Here is a 12,172-nt window from a genome sequence, read left to right on the forward strand (position 1 = left end):
GAGACCCCAGCTCCACTAAAAATAGAAAAATCAGCCAGGCATCATGACAGGCACCTATAGTCCCAGCTACTTGGGAGGCTGAAGCAGGAAGATCACTTCAGCCCCGGAGTCTGAGGTTGCTGTGAGCTAGGCTGCCGTCATGGCACTCTAGCCTGGGCAGCAGAGTGAGTTACTATCTCAAAATAAATAATAAAATAAAATAAATTTTTAAAAAAAATTATTGCTACTTTGTCTTTAAACAATGTGATAATATGAGCCATACAAGAGAAAAAATGCTTTTGCATATCTATATTGATGAGATGATGCTACAGAGTCAAAGCAGACCTGAGATTGTCAGTCCACTTGATTTCTAAGTCATGGGCCATTCTGTCCACTCGGAGCTTCTCCTCTTGTTTCATGGTGGCCAGTGTCTCTTCATGCTGCTGCCTTTCTTGTTCTAGCTCACCCTAAAGAAAAAAAAAAAACTTTTCAGTGATGACTTGTCTTCAAAATTAAAGACACTGCTGGTTATTTCAAATGAGTAGAGTACTTGTATTACAACTTTTAAATTCTTTTTTTCTTTTAAAAAATATGGAATGTTTCACGAATTTGCATGTCATCCTCGTGCAGGGGCCATGCTAATCTTCTCTGTATGGTTCCAACTTTAGTATATGTGCTGCTGAAGCAAGCACAACTTTTAAATGCTTACAATGCCATAACTGGTAATGCTATATGGCAATACATATGTAAAACACCTTATATTTTAAATATCCTTGCCCAGACTATATTTTATTAAAGCTTATAACAAATTATTTAAATACTTTAAGGTCAGCATTAGTCATCTTAATTACCTGAATCATTTATATTCATACTCAAAAATGTTATTCAAAACTTAAATATTACAGCTGTATCCCATGGTGTGATTAAAATAATTACGTGGCATTTACCCTACTATTATGTAACTTCAAACCAGTGGTCCATGTGTTCATTGTTATGGTAATGTGATCTGATATATATAACATCTCTGTAGACTAGGATAAATCAACTGGTTCTCTGAAGCCTAGGGCTGGAGGTGACCTGTTTGGACAACCCTGGCAGCCACCGGTCCCTGCCAGCACTGTAGCTGCTCTTGGAGGTTGAGGCAGAAGAGCAGCACATGATAAGCCATCCTCCTGGCAGCATAATGACCCTTTGTGGACTGCCCCTCACTAACAGCATGGGGTGCGGCAGTTTTTGAGGTGTATATCCCATCCAGATGAATGGGAAAGAAGCAAGTTGATATTGAAGCAGCGAGCACTGAAAATGAAATGCAGATGTCCCAGTCAGCTGTTCTTTTCACTAAGGGCTCTGTCTGCCTCTACTATCCTTTTAACATTAAGTGAAGCAGATTACTTAAAAAAGTATTTCATTTACTCAATGCAAAGTACTTTATCAGACATTACTGGGATGAGATCTGAGGAAAGGAAGAACGAAAAACACTTGCTCTTAAGGACCTTACACAAAGCTGTGGTGAACCATGATGTGGCACCTGTATTTTCTCAATTAAAACTGTCAAGCAGACAGAAAAAGAACAGCTAATTGGGTTTTGCTTAAGGTTTGTATTATTTTCTACTTTTTGACAGAAGAACAATGTAAATATTATAAAGGACCTTAAAGAAATGATACTAAATCCATAAGCTCAATTCTCAGTGCCAAGACAGTGGGGGGGAAATGCAGCCAGAGCAAAACACACTGAAGTGTACTGCGAGGCAAGAGCAGAGGGCCTCCCTGACAACATACAAACACCACCTACATCCAACTAACACTCACTAGAAACATTTCATCTACTTGTTTAAGGCTACATTTTTGCTACATTACAACTTCAGACTGCCTTTTATTTTTGGCAATGGAAAAACCTCTCTTAATAAATCATCCAGCTTGGCTTTATGCCACAGAACACTGCCATAGAGGTTACAATCAATATATTGCCATTTGCAATATATTGCAAAGTATCAAGGTGTATGTTGTACTAGCTCTAAATTCTAACCTATTCCTTGTTTTCTATTTTCTTTTCTATTTGCCAGATTTCACCACTGTACAAAACCTTGCCTTATATTAACACTGTCATGTCATGTAACCATTGGAGAAAGGCAAACAAAAAGGAAAAATGATTCAATGAAAACAAAATAATCCATTTTGTCAGAGAATTTAAGAATAGAATGTAATAAGTAGTCAATGTACATAAAATATCCCTAAAAATAAATAGAACTTAACATATGCACCACCTACACGGTTTGTCCACTAAAGTGTGCTTATTTACATGCTTTTGAAATGTCATCAGTTTTAAGCTTAATAAAATTTTAAGTAATATTATAAAAGGCAACAATTACTAAATGCTTACTATTTTACTAAGCACTGTGCTCTAAATAGTTTATCTCACTGAATTATTACAATAACACTGTGAAGAGTGTTATTGTCCCTCACCTGTCCTTCACCGTGCAGATGAGGAAACTGAAGCTTTGCCCAGAGGTAGATCCAGAATTCAACACAACCAGCTGACTCAGAGCCTAGACTCTAAATCACCTTCAGAGAGACTCGCTGATGGCTAGCTATCCCCTCAGTTTTATGGATTCCCTTCTCTAGCATCAAAGGCAGTCTAAATCTTTCCTGTGCTTCATAGGAATGGAAGAGAAAAGACCAAGAGTCTTTCTGAAATCTGTAGATCACAGAGGAGCACTTAGCTGCTACGCGTAAAAGCTCCAACTATTACCAGCGAAAGAACTGCACATTATAACTGATATGGGCTAAACTGAGTCCCTCCAATAGATGTGTTGACGTGCTCACTGCCTCACCCCCCAGTACCTCAGAATGTGACCACACTTGGAAATAGGGTCAGTACCAATGTATTTACTGAAAACAATGTCAGGCTAGCATAACGTGTATGAGCCTTTGATCCAATACAACCAGTGTTCTTCTAAGATGATGGATGATGTGCAGACAGGCATAAACAGAAACTATGCTGCTCAATGACAAGGAATGCCTGCAGCTACCACAAGCTGGAAAAGGCAAGAAAACATCCTCCCTTAGAGGTTTACGAAGGAGCACGGCCTGCCAACACCTTGACTTTGGACTTCTAGCCTTCGGAACTGTGAAAGAATAAATTTCTGTCATTTTAAATCATCTAGCTTATAGTACTTGATTACAGTAGCTCTGGGAACTAATATGCTAATTACATATAACATAATGTTTAAATAGCTTTAAGCTAAGTGGCTAAATTATGTTTTTATTTTGCCAATGTTCAGATCACCATAAACTTGTAAAATTACCTCCATGTTTAGTAGAGCATCCTTGGTCTCCTTTAGCCTGTCTTTAGTCAAGTCAAGCTCGTTCTGAAGCCTTTCCTGGGAGTCCTGAAGACTAACAATAAGTCCTTCTGCACAGCCCAGACCTTGTTCGCTTGTCCTTACCAGATCTTGGAGGCGGCCAATCTGCAAGCAAATCGGATCTTTTTAACATACCTCACTATAACAGGCTAGCAAAACAGTCTTATGGTTTCCTCCTAAAGTTTTTTCTTTAGCTGTAATTTTACTGAATGGGCCATTTCTTGATGAATTTCAAAGAAAGGTTCAAATGAAAGATTTTTTTGGAAAAAATTTCCATATTTAAGATATTCTCTTTTTAAGACAACCACATAAAGAAATGGATATACTTCTCAAGCCACTACTTTAACAAAGAGAATTCCTGGTTCTGTAATATAAGGCACCTATTAGAAGCAATTAAAGCAAGATAAAGATTATAACAAAGATTGAAAAGAATTTAGGTACAAATATTTTTAAAACCATTCTTTGAAACTGAATCACTTATATTTCATGTATGTCCATAACTCCTGCTATTTGCAAAGGTGACAAATTTAGGCCAATATTGATAAGCTGGTAAATGTATCACAAAGTACAGTGTTGAATAAGCTATAATTTCTGTGTTTCCACACAAAATATGTCTCATGGATTCTTTAAGAGTTGGATTTATAATCATCAAGTTAGACGCTAACAGACAATTTGGTGATTAAGCAAATCTCTACCCTAAAATTATGAGAACTAAAATCCATAAATAACACGTACTTTAAATTATCTGGGAAAATGCCACGAAGTAAAAACTCTGTTTTTGGCTCATGCCTGAAATCCTAGCACTCTTGGAGACTAAAGCAAATTGGGTGCTTGGGCTCAGGAGTTCAAGACCAACTTGAGCAAGAACAAGACCCTGTCTCCACTAAACGTAGAAAAACTAGCCTGGTGTGGTGGGGGAGGCTGAAACAAAGATTGCTGCAAGCTGTGACACCATAGCACTCTGCCCTGGGTGACAGAATGGGACTCTGTCTCAAAACAACAACTAAAAACCAAAATGACTCAGCCTTTGAAAATTCTGCAATAATTAAAACTTGCAATGTAAGAATATCTGAGTATTCCTCCTTATAAAGACAAACATTAAGAAAAAAATGATGACAATTTTCCTTCAACCCCTCTCTGACCCCTGGTTCCCTCCCCACGGCACAGCCTTCCTGCCCTGCTTCCAAGCAGAATGAGGAGCAGTATTGGTGGTTATAGCATTTTTCCTGTTAGTGTCTCTAAAGGGATACTAACCTCACAAGAGGATTTGAAGAGTTTCCTTTCTGTGTGTGTGCGCACTCTGAAATATTTTCATGCCAAAAGAATTACCTGTTTCTTGAAATTTTGGTAGAATTTATCCATTCAGTCCTCTGGGCCTAGGACCTCTCTAGATATACGTTTGACTATTTTCTTTCATGGTTACAACTGATTTGGTCAGGTAGTTCAACTACGCTGAGTCATTTTAAAAACTTCAATATGAACACAAAAACATGTTTTTTTTCTCATTTATTTTCAGGTAATTTGTATACATACAATTAGGTTTTTTCCTAATTATTATAATTTCCTGGCATATTTTCATCTAGTATTCACTTAAAGTATTTAAAATATATGTCCTCTTTCTCTATTCTGTTATCAGTTGCTGGTATCTTGTCTCCTTTTTATATTGACCTGGCTTGCCATAAAGGCGTGTTACTGTGATAAAACAGAAAATGTAGTTTCAAGTCCATGTTCTGCCAGTTAAAATAGGAGTAAGAATATCCACCTCATGGAGTTACTATAATTCAAGGACACAGCAAAAGACTCTCTAACTAGAAAGCAACATGTAAACATTGGGTAACAATCAGTAAATAAAGAACAACTAAATTTATCAACATGGAAAAGAACATTCACAACCCAGAAAACGCTCAGGTAACAGTTGTGCACACAAGTGCAATACATGAAATGATTTATGAAGAACAGTATTCTAGTTATCACATAAAAAATTAAAAGAGAGGATCTGTTCAAAAAGCTAAGACTCTAACTAGAGACAATGAATATCTAAATATGTCAATTAAATGTAATATAAAAAGCAAATAATAAATGATGAGCATGTCTGATTAAAGTTTGTTTTCTATAAAATGTAATAAAAATTGATACGTGGGGAAAACATCTGTTGCCCCCAATATCAAAAGCACCTTTGGCATCTGGGGAATCTACCCTCCTCTACTGGGTGGTCTTAGAAAGGATCCAACTCAACTTGATCAAAGCAGAAACCAATAAAGCTGCCTCACTCTGTTGGCCGTGGGGATTGGTTCAGGACAGGTACATGGTTTATCTATGCAGCGACTTTAAGGGAGTTCCTGGAAAATGTTTCTGCCAGCTGCACTTGTACCTGAGGGAATATATGACTAAAGCATGAAGTCATTAATCCAGCTTAAGAGAAAAAGACAAGCTGAGCTCCAGTTCACAATTTCAGTTCTGAATCTAGTCATGCCTGATGCTAACACTGTCTTTGGACTTTTCAGTCACATCAATCAGTAACTTTCCTTTTTCCTCAGTCTGCCTTGAATTGGGATTTTTGTCATTTCCAACAGAGATCAGGATGCAGATTCCTCTTAATATGTGTACATTGAAGGCATATAGTAAGAACAAATCTCCTCCCTGGAATATTCATTTATCTACCTTTGCTCTTCTTTGATCTAGTCTCCTTGCAACGCCAGATTGGATTTTTTTTAACTACAAGTATGGACCTATGTATAAGCCCCATCCCCCAAGCAAGCATCTACATGTTTTGCACTTAACATCTTCCCCATGTCCCTAGGATAACATTCCCAATTTTTCACGTGGCTTACAGGGCTTCCAAGGCACCGCTCCTGAATCTCTAGCCTCAGCCTGGCAACCCTCCTTGTTGGCCTCCTCCTCATTGGAAGGAGGAGTAGCACTACAACTATGATTTGAGTTCTGAAATCATGCTGTCTGGACTGGAATTCTGGCTTTCCTAATTTACTATGTGACTTGGGCAAACTACCTAAGTTTTCTGTGACTTAGTAACTAGTACCTACTGCATAGCTTTGTTGTTAAGATTAAATCAGAGATCAGTGTAAAGGACAGACTTTATAAAACAATGCCTGGGACCTAATAAGCACTAAACGCTAATTATTACTATAGTTGCTATCATACTCCACTATACTGGCATTCCTACAACTCCAAGCAATTTCTCATGCCTCAGGCCTTCACATAAGCTTTCTTCAGTTTATTATTCTGGCAAGACCTTATTAATTACGCACCACTCTTTTACAATATAGGACAGATTTGTAATTATGTGTTTCCCTGTCTCTCCACAGTGGTTGAGACTACATCCAACTTATTCACCACTAAAACCACAATGCCTAACACAGTGCTTCTGTACCTAGGAGCCATTCAATATTTATTGAACAAATGAATGAGTCAATTGCAGAAAAAGTTCATATATACCTACTAGCACTTGAGAAGTAGTGAGATCTCTTTAACATCTTGATACACAGGCATTTAACTTTGTCTAAAAGCACCCTCAATGCCCTCGCTTTCTTGACCTTGTCTTATGCCAGGGCACCTCTAAGCAAGAGAAAGGTACTCCCTCACAGGACAAAGTGGCTCCAGGACATGGACAGGGAAGCAAACGATGGCTATAGGAATTAGAAAAAAGACTCCCTTTCTTCTAGAGACAGAGTTCCATGAAAATTTAAGTTGCTTCTAAATTTAAGGTCAGTTACACTGCTGAGTCAAGCACACGCCCATTTTTAAGGCTTTTATATGTGCTGCTAAATCTCTTTCCAGGAAATTTATACAATTTGATATTCCCACCAGCAGCCTCTTTGCTTTCTTTACCCTCATCAACACTGCATGTTCCCACTTTGTGTTTTCTTATTGGTAAATCTGTAGCCATGGAATAGCAGCTCAGTGATTCTATATCTAGTTCTTAAAATAACAAAAAACACATTGTTTTTTCCTGTTCTTCTTTAGCCTATAAAAAATTTGGGTGTCTGTATTTCTCTTATTGTTCTGTAAACACTCTTAAGGTATTAAAGATATACATTCTTTGTCAGTCATATAATTAATGAACTATTATTCCACCCATCCCAATTTTTCCTCTCTTTTAATTTTGCTTATGTTTTAATACAGAAGTTCTGGGCCCAACTCTACAAATATTGTTTTTACTAATGACATGAGATCAAAAGGCTTAGTTTGTCACTTGTGTTTTTGTTCTTTATTTTATATTCATATTCATGATTTCATCTAACATTTCAATCCTTGACCCATGTTGAACTTTTCGGATTTGAGGGTGAAATTTCCCTTTGCTCTTGTTTTCCGGTCACATACAGTTTTAAGAGCAGTGTCATTCATATACGAGTATTCAGATTAAGCCTGGGGACTCTAGCTACCACCCTACATGCCATTAAAATTACAAGAGACATAGTATAGAGGATACTAAGCTAATACTGTGTAAAAGATCAGAGAAACCTCTTGTGTTTTCTTTCCCATATAGTAATGCTCTCCTTTGTTTTGATTTTCCGCTAAAACCTACCTTGGTTTAATGTTTTTCATAGTAAATTTTTACCTAGTGGGATATAGACCCATGTGCTATAAAAACTTCAGCATAAATTAAGGTTTTTTTGCTGTTTTTACTCCAGGTATGTTACCTTCACTGAGGCTTACCTACCTATACAATGTCACCAGAATAAGTCATTATTATTGTTACTACATATTACATAGGTGATAGGCCTAAAGAGTTCTTGCCTCTTGATTGGCCGTATTCAGCTTGTCTTCCAGGACTTTCTTCAGGTTTTCTAGTTCTTGCTGAATATGATTTTTATCTTCTTCCAGGTTTAGTTTCTCATTTTTATGTTGTTCCTCCAATTCCTTACAAAAAGAAAATTTTAAAAATTGAAAATATTATTTTATAAATTTTAAAAATTACAAATATTATATATTTTACTTTATCTTATATACTTTACATACTTTGAAGACTCCAAGGAAAAGACTATTCGATTTTTTGATACTTTGCTCTTTGAATTGGCCTTACCCTTAATTAATAATAATCAGGTTAACAGTGCCTCTGACCCTAGGAGCTTAGATCCCATCATTGTGAATCACTCATGATGTAGTCATTAAAACAATTTTTAAGTGGTAAGAACATGTGACTAGACTAGGTCAAGTCAAAGTTAAGAAACAGGAAAGTATGATACTAATAATAACTTGGTAAGAGAAAGAAAAAAGTTTAATTATCCCTTGAATCCAAAATTCTTTTATATTTGCTTAATAAACAAAATCCAGCAACAGCTCTGCAACGCAACGGACCTAGTACTAGAACATAACAGAGAATTAGCAACTACAAAATTAAAGTAACTGAAGAGCAAAACCAGTACTGAAGACCACTTATTTTTGCTAGGCACACTATTTAATATTTGGGTAACAAAGACCATAAGACATGGTACCTGCTCTTAATACGCTCATGGTATCAAGCAATTAAAGAATATTAATTAAAACAGACATTCATAGGGAGTACAGGAGTGTATGGAAGGAGGGCTGGTATATCTAGCTTGGTTGAGAAACCTTTAGAAAGCAATTCCTAAGTATAGTTGGAGGGAATACACCAGCCTGAAAAGGTAATGTAACAAGAGGGGAATATGGAACTCTAGGCAGAGGAAAAAGCACATGCTAAATACCATGAAGGCAGCAAGGAGCATATAGTATGCTATAAGCAGCCCAGTATTTCCTTAGTGGAAGGTGAGAAGAGCAATGAATAGGCTTCTGTGTGCCTGGGTTTGATAATTTTCTAAGGAGACTCAAAGGACTAAGTATACAGTCATACTCACAGTTGTGATTTATTACAGCACAAGGATACACAGCACACTCAACAAAGGGAAACGAAACATGGGGCAGTCTACAGAAAACCAGGCCTGGCTTCCCAGAGCTGTCTCCCACAGCACACAGTACCTCCAACAGGTTGTCCTGCAACTTGTGTGAGATGTCTGCCAGGGAAGCTCACGAGAGACAATACCCAGCTTTTTCATGGGGGAATGGTCACACAGTGTACCTTCCTCCTGAGATATACCAAAATTCCAGACTCCCAGAAAGAAAGCGTTTGGCAAAAAACACATCATTTGCATACACAGTTTAGGCACAGTGAGCCGTTCTTACCAGGAAACAGCGGTAATCCTCCCCAAATCCAAATTCCCAGATGCTAGCTAGCCAAGGGCCAATTGTCTTTCTAAGGACAGCAGTCTCAAGCCTGCTATGTGAAGTCTTTCCTGCAAGGATTCTCCTATATTTATTCTCAGATAGGGGGAGTTACCTCTAATGGACAATGTAATTCTGTGTGTTTTTGGTTGCTTTTTTTGTTTTTCTTTAGAGACAAGGGCTCACTCTTGCTCAGGCTGGTACTGAAACTCCTGAGCTCAAGTGAAGACACCCACCTTAGCCTCCACAGCATGCTAGCATTTACAGGTGTGAGCTACCACACCTGCCTTTCTTTTTCTTGTAAGACAGGGTCTTGCTCTGTGTTACCTGAGCTAAATAAAAAGCAATGGCATCGTGATAGCTCACTGCCACCTCAAACTCCTGGATGTATGCAATACTCCTGCCTCACCTTCCCACATAGCTGAGAGTACAGGTATGTGCCACCATGCCCAGCTAATTTTTCTATTTTTTCTAGGAATTGGGTCTTGCCATGTTGTTCAGGTTGGAATCAAACTCCTGACCTCAAGCAATCCTCCTGTTTCAGACTCCCAAAGTGTCAGGATTACAGGTGTGAGCCACCAAGCCCCGTCGTATAATTCTTTTTGGTAATTAAATAGTAAGGAATGGAGAAGTCATCTTTAGCTAAAGTTCCCTAAGAGACAATTTGACAATGGAGAAAGACTATCCTGGAAGACTGGTTTTTGCTTAGACTCAGGTGTATGCTACACAGGCAAGCGTGGACTGAAGCAGCAAGTGACACCCAAGATTTTGTGATGAGAGGGGTACAAGTAAGTTTGCAGTGGAGGTTTTCATTATGCTCACATGCAGGAAATTTCATGTCATAAGAAACATAAATGGTTTAAGGCAGGTTTTTAGGTGACTGAGAAATTAAAATTTCATTAGGTAAAGAAAGGAGGAGGAATAAAGTAATGAGGTAAAAACAATACTGATAAAACATGTCTTGATTCTAGTGCTTAGAACTTAATAGAGGCAGGATCCACACAATTTAAATATTCCAGTAAGAAAGGAGGCGGCTATAGTGAAAAAGAGATATAGAAATGAACCAAAAAAACCCAAAAGATAACAAGGAAAGAGATTATTGAAGCAGCAGTTATCACTAGATACAGTACAATGGGTCAGGTGCAGTCGCTCACGCCTGTAATCACAGCACTCTGGGAGGCCAAGGTGGGTGGGTCACCTGAGCTCAGACCAGCCAGAGCAAGAGTGACCCTGTCTCTACCAAAAATAGAAAAACCAGCAGGCCATTGTGGCAGGCGCCTGTAGTCCCAGCTAATCAAAGGGCTGAGGTGAGAGGACTGCTTGAGCCCAAGATTTTGAGGTTGCTGTGAGCTATGATGCCATGGCATTCAACCCCAAGGTGACTGAGTGAGACTTTGTCTCAAAATAAGTAAATAAATAAGTAATATAAATAAATACTTCACAATAAAACCTTGAACACTTTATACATGTACACATAATTAAAGTTATACAAACTGGTCCTGAAACAGAAAGAACTACAAGGAGAATCTTGAGAAACAGCACGCCATTAATTTTTGTCTCTAGCTACATAAACATAAAAGTTTAAAAAGGAACATTCTAAGAGAAAATTTTATTTCAATTTTTAATTAAGTTTAGGTCTTAACTGTTTTCTTCCAACTAGTTGTGTCACAAACAGAAGGGACTCTGAAGGAGATCACTTCACATCCTATCTCTTCCACTTACTAGGTTTGTGGCTCTGAGTAAATACTTTAGGTTTACTAAACCTTCCTCACCATCCATATAATAAATTGATTTCGATCTCCACATCATGAGTATTGAGGAATATATAAGAAAGCTCTCTATCAACTATAAGATGCTATTAGAAAAGCAAGTAGCGACCATCATTAAAAATGCCTAAACGGGCGTATTGAAGTGCCTGGGGTGCAACAGGCCTGAGGCTGAATTCAAGGCCGGCCTGACTTACTGTCGCATGTGCTGAGCACAAGCCCACTTCAGGAAAATGGGCACAATCATCAAACCAACAGCAGCGTCATAGAATTAAAATTTTAAAATACCTAAAACATCACTGGAGTATCCGGCACATAGTAATAACTACTAATAAGTAGACTTATTACCAAACGCTGGAATCTGTCTGAGTACTCAACGCTTTATCTCACTTAATCCTAACAGGAAAACTTTAAGACAGATCAAATCTGCTGTCACCTGAGGCACAGCTTCGGGGCCCCAGGTTATGTGGCCAGTAAGCAAAGGGCCGAGTAAGGCCAAGGGCTGCCCGATACTTTGCTTTTTCTTCTATGCAATTCTGTCTGTTATGTATCACTATTAGCAAGATGATGACTTAACTGGGGGGAGAAAAAAAAACCACAAATCATTTTCCCAGAGAAAGAAACCACGTGGACACACGCATCTACAAGAGAACACAGGCTTCAGTGAGCTGAGGTCTCCCCAGGAGCAGGTATCTCTTTGGTTGTCTCAGGAAGGGATGGCTCAAGACATAAAGAGGGTTTTTTTTTGTTTTGTTTTGTTTTTATGAATGATATTTTTGTCAGAAAAAAAGAAAATAACAGAGTATTGCGATTATGGCTTAACCAAAGTAGCAATGCCTCCTATCAATTCAATAAATTACATCCTAT

At 38.0% G+C, this 12,172-nt stretch overlaps 1 protein-coding gene and 1 non-coding gene across 6 annotated transcripts in view; both read right to left on the bottom strand.

The window, feature by feature from the left end:
- The window catches only part of FAM184A (family with sequence similarity 184 member A), a 189,048-nt gene that overhangs the window by 51,334 nt on the left and 125,542 nt on the right, over positions 1 to 12,172 (bottom strand). For all 5 annotated transcript variants that reach the window (XM_012805059.2, XM_012805056.1, XM_003781631.2 and 2 more), the window contains 3 exons: positions 8,097 to 8,219; positions 3,285 to 3,446; positions 325 to 446 (listed from right to left, as the gene is read on the bottom strand). In XM_012805059.2, coding sequence (XP_012660513.1) covers positions 325 to 446; positions 3,285 to 3,446; positions 8,097 to 8,219 — 407 coding nt within the window. The remainder of the gene's footprint in view (positions 1 to 324; positions 447 to 3,284; positions 3,447 to 8,096; positions 8,220 to 12,172) is intronic.
- On the bottom strand, positions 565 to 671 carry LOC111725883. The gene has a single exon (XR_002773828.1). It is a non-coding gene; the product is annotated as a U6 spliceosomal RNA (small nuclear RNA).

The sequence above is a fragment of the Otolemur garnettii genome, unplaced genomic scaffold (genome assembly GCF_000181295.1).
Source record: "Otolemur garnettii isolate 467f Iridium unplaced genomic scaffold, OtoGar3 scaffold00002, whole genome shotgun sequence".
Lineage (NCBI taxonomy): Eukaryota > Metazoa > Chordata > Mammalia > Primates > Galagidae > Otolemur > Otolemur garnettii.